Here is a 14224-nt window from a genome sequence, read left to right as displayed (position 1 = left end):
GATGAGGCAAAAGGATGTCAGTATGGTCTGTAGCAAGCATACCGCTAGGAAAATGACAAAGGGTTGCCTTGAGGGGCTATGAGATTACTCAGCCTGCCCTTCACTACTTGTGCACATTTTTGCCCAATCCTGTGACACCAGAGCCCCTCTCTGCAGGCCCCACCACCTCCTCACCCTCCAGTGGTGGTTTTAGAGACCCCATTCCATCTGGCTCTCCACCTTCCCCCAGGTCCCAGCAGGGCAGCCTTGCACCCTGCCCACCCCTGCTTCTCTCCCTCCTCCTGCAGGTCCCGCCCTGTGGTTCAGATCAATGCCAGCCTCCACTTTGAGCCATCCAAGATCAACATCTTTCACAGGGATTGCAAACGCAGCGGCAGAGATGCCACCTGCCTGGCTGCCTTCCTCTGCTTCACGCCCGTCTTCCTGGCACCCCATTACCAAACTGCAACAGTTGGTAAATCCAGCCCCTCCCCACTCCCCCAGCTCCAGTCTCTCCCCGGAGGACTTTGTGTTTCCTCTGTTTCTAAATCTGGGCTTTTGCTGAAATGGGTTTTGAGTGCCAGGGTCACACCTAGAGCCACGTTTGATGACTTCTAGATGTCCATTCAGTGCTCTCATTCCAAAGGGCAGAGAGGGGGTCTCATGCCAGGGAGAGGATGGCAGTGAGCAGCAGTGACCAATGTGGGAGAGGCCGGGGAAGGTGGAAACAGTCAGAGATAGGGTTTGAATCAGAACAGGGGACGAGAAGCAGTCTAATAGCTTAGGGTGTAGAAGCTGTGAAGTCAGATTCCGAGAAAGAGTCAGACCCATGAGGGATCTGAAACAGGGTATCAGGTGGATAAAGACCCAAGTAGCAGTGGTTTCTGCTCAAAGTGAGCTTGAGTCCACAGCAGGACAGTTTCCTTCTGAGGGTCCTTCACTCTCTTCCAAGGCTGGGATCAGACACTGGCTTGTGACAGCCCTGGGCCCAGTCATCCCCAGAAAGTGGCAGCTGCAGGTTCCAGGACCAGACTAGGCCAGTGCAAGAAACTGGGACCACAGAGAGCTGCTCAGCCAAGGAGCAGGACCAATCAGATGACTTAAAAAGGGGTGTTCCAGAAGGAAGATGAGAACAAAGGCAAGCCTGGGTGGTGGTGTCCTTCTTTCAGCTTCTATGAAAGGAGAATAATACCAAGGACCTGGCACACCCAGAGTGCTGCTGTGGTACCAGAGAAGGGGCTGGGCTTTTCTTACATTTAGCAAAAGATCAACCCAGTTGAAAGGGAGGGGAATGCAGTCTTTAACCTCAGAACAGTCTTAGGTTTGAGAAGCTGGTGGGCAGGGCCTGGCCAGTCCTCCCTAGTGTGATGGGAACTGCCACCTGCAGACACTCAGATCCAGGCCCAACAGGATCCCAGAGCAGAGGGCGAGACCTGGGAAGGTGACAGGAGAGGGCAGAGCTGTGTTGACTCCAGAAGGGGCTCAAGTGGGGGCATCAACATGACACCCATACTGTCTCCTCGCCTCTTCCACTGCGTTCACTCTCCCCTCCATCTCCTCCTCTTTCTTTATCCCTTCACTGCCAATTCCATCTCCCTTTCTCCTTCTTCTGCCTCCCTCTTCTTTTTAGTTCCTTCCTTTGGCTTTTCTCACTGTACTGCTTGCTCTCCATGTGGGAGTTTCCTGCCTACATTGAGCCTTATGAGGGAAGAGGAGTAGCTCTTCCTTGGCCAGCCTGGAGGGCTTCCTGGAGGAGGCTGACTTTCCGAAGGCTATTTGTAAAGGGAAGTAAACAGTCTTTGGTGGAGATGTGGCTCCACCTCCATGGTCTTCCCCTCTCCTTCCTCCAGGCATCAGGTATAATGCCACCATGGATGAGAGGCGGTACACACCGCGGGCCCACCTGGACGAGGGTGGCGACCGGTACACCAACAGGGCCGCCCTGCTCTCCTCCGGCCAGGAGCACTGTGAGCGGATCAGCTTCCACGTGCTGGTGAGCCGGATGCCCTGCAGCCCCAGAAGCAGAGCCCAGGCTCCTCCAGGAAGAGAACAGAGCTGGAGGAGGTGCTGCCGTGGAGAGGCAGAGAGCTCAGCTGCTGCCAGGCTGGTGCTGAGCCCCCAGCAGACCTCAGGAGGCCAGCAGGGAGCAGTGTCCTGGACCTTGGGCACCCACACTCATACCCCAGAGCAGAGGCTGCTGGGTCACACTGCTTCTCCACCTCACTGGACCCTCCTCTGATATCCCCTTTGCCATCTCCCACATGCCCACCATTGCTTAAGCAGGGGGTGAAATCTAAGGAGGGAGGTGGGCTCAGTGATATCTTGCAGAGAGAATGGGGGTCAGGGGCCATGGCTCAGAAGGAAGGGATAAGCAAAGCATCAGCTAAAAAGGAAGACCAAGGAAGGTGGACCAGTGGCATGAAGAGGCTGGGGGGAGGAACAGAGGCCAGCCTGGCAGAGAGGGGAGCCACTGGGGGCCAATTCCTCCACCCAGAAACTCCAGACACCCAGGCACAGCTCCAGCCTTGGAGACACAGACAGGAAACACTGAGAGCCCACCTGGCCTCAGTATCCAACGGGCAAAGATCAGAAAAATAAGGAGTCCTAGTGTATGTTAATGTGTCGCCCCTATGACGTGTCTGTGTTCTCAAAGTGGGGGCCCCAAGACCAGCAGCATCGTCATCTGGGAACTTATTAGATATGCCTTAACACAAGGAAGCCACTCATGTCAAGATTTGCATTCCATGAGAGAGATTCAGGGATTCTTCATTCAGCTCTAAGCATCCCCTGAATGCCCCTATTCCTGTGTCTTCTTTCATTGATTTGACACATTTATTAAGCCTTGTCACAGTGCTAGGACAGTGCTAAGAGGCTTCTGAGGGGCTAGGACTAACACAGAATCACATAGTTATGATGCAGTGCAAGAGTGTCAGTAACAGTCTGAACAGAGTGTGGGCACGTGTTGCTGGCTGGCTTCCTAGAGGCTGGGGGTTGAAAATACAGGTTCCCAGGCTTGAAGGATGATCTGGAGTTGGTGGAACGTGCAGGAGGTGGGGCTGGCATACACAGACCCAAGGGCCCTTTCCAGGAGCACACACGCCAGCTGCAGACCCATCTGGGAACCTCTGTCCACCCACAGATGCTAAGGCTCCACGGACTCATGCTCAGAGCTGACAAGTTGCTGCCCTCCCAGCTTAGGGAGATGACAGTTCTCTCTCAGCGGCCCTGGCCCAGACATGAATGTTCCCTCTGCCTTCACCCCATCCTCATCTCCTCCCACACAGGACACCGCTGACTACGTGAAGCCAGTGACCTTCTCAATCGAGTATTCCCTGGAGGACCCCGACTACGGCCCCATGCTGGATGACGGCTGGCCCACGACCCTCAGGGTCTCGGTATGTCCTGGCACCCGGGGAAGCAGCTCTGGCACATACCCCACCCCAGCCCTCACCTCCTCCCAGAAGCCCAGGCTTTGTGAGGGCACAAATGAGTTCTTCCCCTATTGCACCTTCCCATCTCCTGCCCCACAGACCCCCAGCATGTCCTTCCCTCCTTCCTCGTGACCTGTGCTGAGCGGTTTCTTAAGGGTAAGGACCAGCCTTCAAGGTTTCCTGTGTCCCCAGCTGAGAGTGAGCCTGGCATGGATCCTGAGAGTCACAGGATCAGAGGGACTTTAGTTCTTAATCACCACCTCCCTCATTTACAGATAAGGACACTGGAGGCCAGACAGAGTGATTCAACCACAGAGCCTGGTCTGCACTGGTTGAATGATCGACTTATTGACAGTCCTCCCAGCTCCAAGTATTCCAAAAATAAGTTGTTTTAGCCTCATCAATGGCTCTGCACACCCCTCAATCCACACTTCTCAATCCCTGGCTCTAGGAGTATTGGAATTGTCTGGTACCTAATATTCAGATGCTCCCTATGTCTGCAACTCCATATAAATCCCACACAAAGAAAACGTCAGACAGTTATCAGTTCTATCTAATCTGTTCTAGGAGAGCAGGCAAAATAAACCCTGAGGATCTAGGAAACAACTGTCAAATATTCCACAGTGGTCTAAGACCATGACCCGTGAGTTCCAGCCTCTACACTGTCTCTGAGAATTATATAGAACCCAGCCAGCAAACAACAGTCTCAGAATTACTCACATGCTTGCTTGTGTTTCTCTGACGTAAAAGCACTGTGTAGTCAACAGCAAGGTTTCTGAAGATCTCTGTTCTCATTCTCCCCCATCAGCCTCCCCCAGCTCCCTCCTCTTCCCAGAGCTGCCACATCTCACCACCTACCACCCACCTCACACCTTCCCTCTTCTCCTGATTCTGAGTCACAAATGTGTAAGTGAGAGTGTCTGAAAATGCAGTTCAGGAGAGGGGGGTGATACTGGCCTGGCAAGGCTGGAATCCTCCTTAGTGAGCAGGGGAAAGCTGGATACACTGAATCTTAGTATTTTCCCCATCACAGTCATTACAAAGCCACTACAGCTCATGAGTGGATACGAGTCACTCATTCTATAAGCTTGCTGAAGCCGTGGCAGATGAATGGGAAAGGTATTCTCTGATGATGATACGGATGCAAGGTGGTGATCAAGGTCATAGGCCAAGTCAGAATAGGAATCAGCTCATAGGTAGTGTCATCATGCAATGAGATGATGGGGGGAGGGATTCCTGGAGGAGGTGGCCTTCCCATGGTCCTTTAATAGACATGAGATGGGGACAACAGGCTTTTATTCCAGGAAAGCTGACAGCATAGCCAAGGTGTGGATGTGGAAACAAGCAGGATGAAGGGATGTGTAAAGAAAAGATGAGAAATAGAGCTGAAACCGTCAGTCTGGGCATATTACCAAGGGCTTTGGATAGCAGCTAGATGTTTCAAAATCTTGTCAATATAGATTTCTAGCCTCCAGCAAATTAGAAGCATTCTTCCCGTCTCTCTGCTATAAGTTCTTATTTAGTTTCTCCTCAATGCCCAGCACTGTTCTAGTACCATAAAATCTTGCCTCTGGGGAGAATGAGCCATTCCATACAATTGAGTATAACAGATGCTTATCGTGTTAAATTATCCCTTTTAATCAAGTGGATAGAAATTTTTCTGAGGGTTATTCTATAGTTTTCACACTTAAACAGTATGCTGGGCAGGGCTGGGGCGTATTTCATTGGAGACTTGAAATCACCAAGGTGAACTCGGAAGCTAGAATACAGTGAAGCCCCCGAGGGCTTCCGAAGTGTCTGGAGTTTTGTCCTGTCATTGAAAGCCTTGCTTTGCCCTCCTTTGTATAGCTCTGCTTTGTATTCCTTGCTGGCTGCTTCAAGCTACAAATCCACCACGGATGGGGAAGCTAAGGAGCAGACTTAATAGAAACGTGTCTAAAGCAAGAACACTTGGATCTGAGAAAGGACTTCCCTGGTGGCTCAGACAGTAAAGAGTCTCCCTGCAATGCAGGAGACCTGGGTTCGATCCTGGATGGGGAAGATCCCCTGGAGAAGGGAATGGCAACTCACTCCGTTATTCTTGCCTTGAGAATCCCATGGACAGAGGAGCCTGGTGGGCTACAGTCCATGGGATCACAAACAGTCAGACATGACTGAGCGATTAACACTTTCAGGGAGCTCCCCTCTTCTCACTTACAGAGAAGTCAGTGACTGTAAGATACACCTGGCCTCTGATACCAGCTTCCCCTCCCTTGATCTAGGCTGTGCTCCTGTTTCACCACTCAGCTCCAGACTTGAACACCCACCCACCCACTGAGCACTTCTCCCCGGATGGGTCACAGGCACTTCAAACTCAGTGTGCCCCAAACTGATCCCCTGCATATAACCCCTCCATTTATAAATAAATGGTGTAGCCATCCTTTCAGACACTTGAAACTTGGCCAACATCCGGGACCCTTTTCTCCCTTAGTCCTGATGAACTCCAGGTCCTGCTGCTCTGCCTCTGAGGTCCCTAACCTGTTTCCCACTCTGCACACCCACAACCACACCAACACCATCGTCATCTCTTATGTGAACATTGCAGCAGCCTCCTCAGTAGGGTCTTCAACATGCATGTCTAGGAGGACAGTCCCAGCCTAAAGCGGTCAGTGACTCCTATCAGTTGCAAGATACCACCGCCATGACGCTGTAGAACATGACTCCAGCCATCTCTCCATCTCCTGCACCCCTTACTACAGCAACACGAAATAACCATTATTCCCCAAACTTACCATGCTGCCTCATGCCTCAGGCCCTTTGCACAGACTCGTCCTTCTTCCCAGACTACCCTCTCCCTGATCCACCCAGTTAACTCAGTCCTCCTTTGGAACTCTGACCAACTGTCACTTCTGTGAAACCATCTCAACCATCATGGGCCAAGATTACCTTCTCCTCCCTCTGCCTCTTCTATTTCTCATACAAATTTTGCGTATTTCACACTGTAATTATTTGTTCACACACCCATCTTCCCCATGAGTTGAGAGCAGAGGCTGTATATTCCTCATCCTTTACCCCCAGTACCAGAGAGCTTCCTCCCCACAGTAAACACTCAATCAGTGTTGACTGGTGCCAGGTAAGTGGGTGTTCTGTGCTGGTACCTTGCTTAGAGGATTGAAAGGGACCCAGGATGAGTTGAGTTTTGAGCCATGTTCTAAAGAAAGGACTGTCTATGCAAAGCCATGATCAAAAGCAGCATGGTATCTGTGAAAAGGGCAGAAAAAAACAAAGCCCATGTCTAGTGCCACAGAGAGAGGAGCTGGTGTGCTGTGAGGGTAAGGGATGAGCCACAGGGAAGACCGGGACTGGAGGCTGTGGGTGCCCTTTCCAGCCGCCATACCTGCCTCTCCCTGGCCCAGGTGCCCTTCTGGAACGGCTGCAATGAGGATGAGCACTGCGTCCCTGACCTCCTGCTAGATGCCCGCAGTGACCTGCCCACAGCCATGTGAGTTGGTTCCTCCCCTCTCCACCCTGACTCCTTTCGCTCCCCTGCCCGTGGATCTGGGCTTCCAGGGCTCTGGACGACAATCTTGCACACCCTTCTCCTAGGCAGCAAGGACCAAACACCGAACTTGGAGCATGGGCCTAGCTTAGGCTCTGCCTCTAACTCCTGTGTGACCTCAGGGAAATGCCTAGCCCTCTCTGGGCCTAAGTGACCGCCTCTCTAAAATGGATAGTTAGTCTAATCCAACCTTCTCAAGCTTTGTTTAGAAAAAGAATCCTTTCTATACTATAAAGCTGAGAAAAGGTGGAGACTGAGGACCTAGCGTTCTCAGTACTCATTGTGCAACTGCCAGACTAGATGACTTGTGAGGTCCTTGGACTGACCACTTGGGCTCAATGCTAAGGAGTTAGCGGGAGATGAGCAGGGTGATCACGATCCCCTGGAAGAAATAAACTAGCAGACAAGGAAAAATAATGATCCTATTTTAAATTTATGTAATGTGTTTTCAAAAAATTTATGCTTAACTTTTATTCAACTAGAGATGATTAGATAATAAACATATACTGTAAATGGAAATAGTATAACGTGATTGCTGCTGCTGCTAAGTCGCTTCAGTCGTGTCCGACTCTGTGCAGCCTCATAGACAGTAGCGCAACAGGCTGCCCCGTCCCTGGGATTCTCCAGGCAAGAACACTGGAGTGGGTTGCCATTTCCTTCTCCAATGCGTGAAAGTGAAAAGTGAAAGTGAAGTCGCTCAGTCGTGTCTGACTCTTAGCGACCCCATGGACTGCAGCCTACCAGGCTCCTCCGTCCATGGGATTTTCCAGGCAAGAGTACTGGAGTGGGCTACCATTGTCTTCTCTGATAACATGATTTTATATATATATATATAAATAAATAAACAATAAGTATCTACTGTATACCACAGGAAACTGTATTCAGTATCTTGGAATAAAGACTTGCCTGGCAGTCCAGTGGTTAAGACTCTGAGCTCCCAATGCAGGGGGTACCGGTATGATCCCTGGTCAGGGAACTAACATCCCACATGCTGCTTGGCACAGCCAAAAAAAAAGTGTGTGTGTGTGTGTGTGTGTGTATAAAACTTATAAAGGAAAAGAATCTGAAAGAGAATAAATATATATAGATATATTAATATATATAACTGAATCATTTGACCATACACCTAAAACTAATACAACATTGTACATCAGCCATACTTCAGTTAAAAATACAAATAATAAACAAATAAATAATAGAAAAAGCACAACCAAACCTTGTGAAAAGGAGTAGAAGCAAAGATTCTAACCAGCTGGGCTAATAATCAGGATTGTCTCTGAATTGAGCTCTGAGCTGCCTGGCAGCCAAAGCCAAAAGGGAAGCGTGCTGACGGAGGGGCGATGCACGCACAGTGAGGCCTACCCGTGCCTTCCCCATCCCATGTGCCTGATCCCTGCCCGTCCCTTTCCCTCAGGGAGTACTGCCAGCGGGTGCTGAGGAAGCCTGTGCAGGACTGCTCTGCCTACACGCTGTCCTTTGACGCGGCGGTCTTCGTCATAGAGAGCATGCGGCGGCGGGTGGCAGTGGAGGCCCTGCTGGAGAACAAGGGTGAGAACGCCTACAGCACCGTCCTAAACATCTCCCAGTCCGCAAACCTGCAGTTTGCCAGCTTGATCCAGAAGGTAAGATCTGGGTGGCCTGCCTGAGGGGAAGAGCAGAGGCAGGAGAGGAGGGCTCCAAGTAGGGGCCTACCTGCCCTTCAGAATCACCTGGCAGCTTAGAGATCCTGTGTCCGGACTTATGCCCGACGTTCTCACTGATGTGGTCTGGGCGGGGCCTGGGTCAGCCTGCTATTAAAGCTTCCAGGTGATGTCAGCGTGTAGCCAGGGCTGAGACCCACGGGGAAGGGCAGTCTGAGCCTTTCAGAACCAAGGAGAGGAATCTCCTTCAGCTTGCACCCTTGGCCCTTGTTAGGGACACACACACATTCACACACATATGTGTGCACAACAGCACGCACACACCCTCTGCCTACAGTTCCCCCTCCAGACTTTCTCAGAAAAGTCCTTCTAACAAGAATCAGAACTGACTTCTCCCCCACTTTAAAGCTTCCCATGGTTCCCAGCTGCTTTCACAACAAATCCCAAACTCCTGTTCCGGCATTCAAGCCCCTTCCTCCTTCCCCATCCACCCCTGCCACTTCCGCCCTCGCCTATGGCCCCACTGGCCTCCACTGTTGCCCAGTACACCTGCCCTTTCACACCAAGGCCCCCTCCCTCCTTTCCCAACAAGCTCCTGCTCCCTCTTGGTAACCCCTTACAAGGCCTGCTTACATTTCGCCCTCTCAACAACCCCAGGAGGTGATGGTGGTGGTCGTGTCCCCCTTTACACAGGAGGAGATGGAGGCTCAGAGAGGGTTTAAGTGGACTGAACAGGGTCAGGCAGCCAGCAAGTGGAGAAGCAGGATTCCCACCCAGCAGCTGGCCCCTGCCCGCAATTCACGAGAGAGCATGGTCCCTGTGCCACACTCTCTGGGGTGGCTTCGTGAAGCCCCAGAAGGTCACACAGGGCCCCCCAGCCTGCACAGCTCCCTGGCACAGCCTTGTGCATACTCCATGGGCATCATCAGTGTCTGAGCGCTGCCCTGCTATAACCCTGAACTCCCAGAGGGCAAGTGCCCTTTCTCAGTCACATCTGTCCCCAGGGCTGGGCATGCAGAAGGCCCTCAAGACAAGTCTGTTGAACAAGCCTAGGAGATTATTGTCACGTGTGGGTGCTCGGGGGTCCCAGGCTCCATCAGACACAGTCTCTGTCCTCACAGATCTCACAGTGTCCACATGGGGCCTGGGGGTTGCAGAATAGAACAGCCAGCCCTGTGTTCTCACCTCGACCACCCCTTCCATTGGCTTGGAGAGAGACAGGACGACCCCTCCCCAGCCATACACACACACACACACACACACACACACACGAGCACGCACTCTTCCTATAGAGCAGGAAGAGAAGCCCAGTGGAGTGAGGCCCACTAGAAAAGCGGGGGGCTTCCTGCCCTTGATGGGTCCCCAGTGTCCTCAAATAGACCCCAGGTCAGTGCATAGAATGCAAGGAGAAGTTGTTAGTGCAAAATCACTTCCTCTGCCAGGCCCAGGTCCTGCCCTGCAGCCCAGAGTAAAAGCACCCGGCTCACCTGATAGTCTTTAGGCCTCTTCTTCCAGAGATTGTTTATCTCTATCTGGACTTAGGTTATTTAGGGGAAATAGAGCCCCAAACCTGCATCCATCTTTTCCTGCTGCCATAGCCCAGACTGTCCAAGACCAATCCCATGCCTGTTCATAACCCTCATGGGAAGGAATCATGGTGCTTTGTTTCTTCGACACAAAGGGACTTTGGAAATGTGTCCTGTCAAGGGTCATGTCCACAGGCACACATACACGCATACACACGTGTACACATACACATGGCATATAGTATGTGAGTAGGGCTGGCCTGTAGTCTCGCTCCTTCACCAGCACCACCATCCATCCCCAGCCCAGGAGGTGCTCACAGCAGAAACACCCCCTCCTTCCTCTCCCCAACCCCTACCACCCAACAAGGAGGCCTCAAGTGGAAGAAGCCACTTTCTGGTGGACTGAGCTGGTTACCTCCCATCTCTGGGCCTCACGGACCCCACCTGTAAGCTGGATGATAAGTCCTGCCTCCAGGCTTGATCCAAAGGGCGTGACACAGCACGTCCATGAGTCCTGCCCATTTTCTTCACAACCGGGCACTGCTGGAGCCAGGCCTACTGCCCTGCACCAGCTCCTGCCATGCTCTCTGCACCCAGAACCATGCCACGCCCACGCCTCCAGGGGCTCTGTGCCTGCAGCCTCTGCTGCCTGTGCTGCAGCCTCAGCCTGGGCAGGTGGGGGCTGGGGGCAGGGGTGGCCCCCAGACCTGGGTCTGAGACCCCACCTAACTACTGCCCATGACGCCCCCACCTTCCCCCAGGATGACTCAGATGGCAGCATCGAGTGTGTGAACGAGGAGAGGAGGCTCCACAAGAAAGTCTGCAACGTCAGCTATCCTTTCTTCCGGGCCAAGGCCAAGGTGGCGGCTGGAGCGTGGTGTGCGGGGGGCCTGGGGCGGGTCAGGCTGGGGTGGTGTGCCCAGGACCGATCAGGGAGGCACGGGGGGAGCAGGAGAAGTAGAAGCGAACAGAGGGGCAGACTGGGGAGGGACGGAGAGGCCTGAGGGTGGCTTTTAAATTAAGGTTGTTTTATTCTCCCAAGAACCAACATTTGAATGACCTAATCAGCCAGCTACCCCCAGGGCTGACAGCACACCCCCTGAGAGCATGGACCCTCACCTCAGGGAATCCTGCCACTTCTGCCCCCAACTCCCCCACCTCCTCTTGGCCAGTTAGCCCTCTGTACTGTACCCTAGCATGTTTTTACTTTTTAAAAAAAAATTTTGGCCTCACCATGAGGCATGTGGGATCTTAGTTCCCTGACTGGGGATTGAACCCACGGCCCCTGCATTGGAAGCATGGAGCCTCAACTGCTGAACCACCAGAGACATCCCCCTAACATGTTTTTAAAATGTCCAGCCTCTGTCTCCCCAGCTCTGCCTGGGGAGAGATGGGGAGGAAAATGAATGTTTTTTGAGCAGGTATCATGTGCTTAAAAGTACATGTGAAAAGAGTGTAGAGTTGGGAGAAGCAACTTCCTGGGAAAGGGAGGTAGACTTCAGACTGTGGGAGCATTTTCCCATCCCCTGGGCAGCAGGCAGCCACTGAGGGCTCCAGAGTAAGGGAACACCTAACTGAGGCCAAGCTGCTTGTAAAGTGAGAATCAGACAGAGGGGAGCCTGAGGCAAGGCTAGCTGGAGAGCCGAGTGTGTTCCCAGCAGCAGAGTCTGCAAAGCTGGGGGATGGGGCAGGGGATTAGGGCTCCTTATAAAAGAACTTGTCAAGATTGCAGTGTTTGAGGTGAGACACTGACACACTCAGGAGCTCTTGGGTGAAGACCCAGGAGGGGCAGCACCCAGCCCAAGCTTCCCCACCCCACCCGTGGCCACTTGGGGAGAAAGATCCCCGCCACCAAGGTCTCCTTGAGAAAACCAATGAGGGTCAGACCTAGGAAGAGCACCAGCGTTCTGTGCAAAGCCCCAGTATAACCACCAGGCAGGACAGAAGGTAACGAGAGGGTCACAGGGCACCATCAGGGGCCCCAGGCCCTACTCCTGGGGGAAGGCCGAAGGCAGCACGGGGACCAGGGCCATCGGAGCGGCGGGAGGGCCTCTGAACAAGGAGACAGATGTGCGACTAGCCTGCTGAGTAGCCTGGGACAGCCTCCACGCTTCCCCACCTGTTCACACGCAAGAACAGTGAGAGCACGTGGGCAGTCTCACCACTCCCTTCTGGCCGCACCTCCCATGGTGCATGGTGAAGGCCGGCTCCCCTTCCTGCCATCAACTCACCCCCCCAAGAAATTCCTGCAGGAAGAGTCTGAAGTTGGACTCGCGGCCAATGGCACCCCACTCCAGTACTTTTGTCTAGAGAATCCCATGGATGGAGGAGCCTGGTAGGCTGCAGTCCATGGGGTCGCTAAGAGTCAGACACGACTGAGCGACTTCACTTTCAGTTTTCACTTTCATGCATTGGGGAAGGAAATGACAACCCACTCCAGTGTTCTTGCCTGGAGAATCCCAGGGACGGGAAGCCTGGTGGGCTGCCGTTTATGGGGTCGCACAGAGCTTTTTCTGTGCTGCAGCAGCAGCAGTGGCCGGTAGTTAAAAACAAAAAGGGAGGTGGTAAAGGGCTGGCTCCACAGCCAAGAAGCCCCATCTCAGGAGCTGTTGACCTTGGCTGCGTCCCCTCCACAGCCCCCAAGCGCAGCTCACATTACTCCAGCACTTGGTCCTCCCTCCCCCAGTCCATTCCCTGCCAGCAGGGTCCACTGAGAGGGCAGGGGCTGGGAGGGGGGGCCAGGGCTGCTGCGGGCAAGCAGTTGCCAGCCATCCCAGCTCCAGCAACTCTTTCTTTGCAGGTGGCTTTCCGTCTGGATTTCGAGTTCAGCAAATCCATCTTCCTGCACCACCTGGAGATCCAGCTCACAGCGGGCAGGTCAGGGCTGGCCCACTCCTTTTCCCTCCCCACTTGCAACTCCCAGGCCCTCTTCTGCTACTAGGAACCGCCCTCCCCACATCCCTCACTGCCCCAGCCTGGGAGGGCCCCAGGTTATTCCCCAGGTGCTGGCGAGCTGCACTGCCACTGTTCTTCAGCTTGGATAGAAATAATAATACCCTTACCTTTATATAGCAGTTACTTAAAAGCTTACAGTTGTGAAGCACTGGGCACATATTATCTCAGTCAGTCTTTACAGCAGCCTCTTAAGACAAGCAAAGCAGGACTTATTCCCATCCCACCTCCCAGGTAAGAAAAAGCTCAGAGAGGTTGAGTGAATTTCCCATCAACACACAGCATGTAAATAGCACAACTCGAAGCTAAACACTAGATTTCCTACTCCTCCCATCCAAGCACTAACCAGGCTCAACCCTGCTTATCTTCTGAGAAGGGGCGAGATGGGGTGCATGAAGGGTGGTATGGCCATAGACAGATTTCCTCCTCCCTATCCAGTGCTAGATGAGATGCGGTGCGTGCAGGGTGGTGTGGTTACCCTGCACAGATTTCCTCCTCCTTATCCAGTGCTCTTTCTGCGCTGGCCCCTTCTCTCCCCTTGGAAAGTTCCAGTTTTTAAAGACCTTCTCTTAACTCTCTGTGGATCTGTCTGTCTGTCTCGCAGGTTTCCCTGAGGCAGTTCACTTTAGGTTGACACCATGAATCACCCATGTCAGTAATAAACACACAAAGGCAGGAAGGAATTCTAGCTTTATAAGGCTTTATAAACCCTCCTGAGAACTTCTCCACAGTGGAAATAAATCTGGCAGCACCAACCTATGAGCGCGCACACCAGTCAGCAGTCACGAAGTGCTGGTGATCCACACACCAGTGCAGTTAGCCAGTCTGTGCACTTGGGTGGAATGCTCACCTGCCATGAGGTGAAGATGTGTTGATATCTTGAGGCCTCCCTCTAAGAAAAGAGCCCCTTCTCACAGGTAATGAACACCCTTGCCTGCAGAGTTCTTGGCAGCGTGGCTGCTGGCGGGCACTTGTGAGTTGGGCGTGTGTGTGTGTCAGACTCCCTTTTCTAACTAAGCACCTCTCTGGGTTAAAGCTTCCAAAGGAAATCCAGCTTCATGCACCTAATGAGCAGAAATTGTATCTCTTTATGTCTAAAATGATCTGCCCTGGTGGTGTGATTCGTGGTGCTCAGAAGTAAAGGGAAGCGTATTTGAC

At 52.7% G+C, this 14224-nt stretch overlaps 1 protein-coding gene across 1 annotated transcript in view; it reads left to right on the top strand.

Annotated features, from left to right (window-relative positions):
• ITGA11 (integrin subunit alpha 11) overlaps window positions 1–14224 on the top strand; it is a 133109-nt gene that overhangs the window by 107033 nt on the left and 11852 nt on the right. The window contains exons 16-22 of the mRNA XM_027553060.1: window positions 288–454; window positions 1830–1972; window positions 3264–3374; window positions 6806–6891; window positions 8363–8570; window positions 10876–10974; window positions 12915–12991. Coding sequence (XP_027408861.1) covers window positions 288–454; window positions 1830–1972; window positions 3264–3374; window positions 6806–6891; window positions 8363–8570; window positions 10876–10974; window positions 12915–12991 — 891 coding nt within the window. The remainder of the gene's footprint in view (window positions 1–287; window positions 455–1829; window positions 1973–3263; window positions 3375–6805; window positions 6892–8362; window positions 8571–10875; window positions 10975–12914; window positions 12992–14224) is intronic.

This window comes from Bos indicus x Bos taurus, chromosome 10 (assembly GCF_003369695.1).
Source record: "Bos indicus x Bos taurus breed Angus x Brahman F1 hybrid chromosome 10, Bos_hybrid_MaternalHap_v2.0, whole genome shotgun sequence".
Lineage (NCBI taxonomy): Eukaryota > Metazoa > Chordata > Mammalia > Artiodactyla > Bovidae > Bos > Bos indicus x Bos taurus.
The sequence above is the reverse complement of the archived record's forward strand: the minus strand, read 5'-3'. Positions and strand labels throughout refer to the sequence as shown.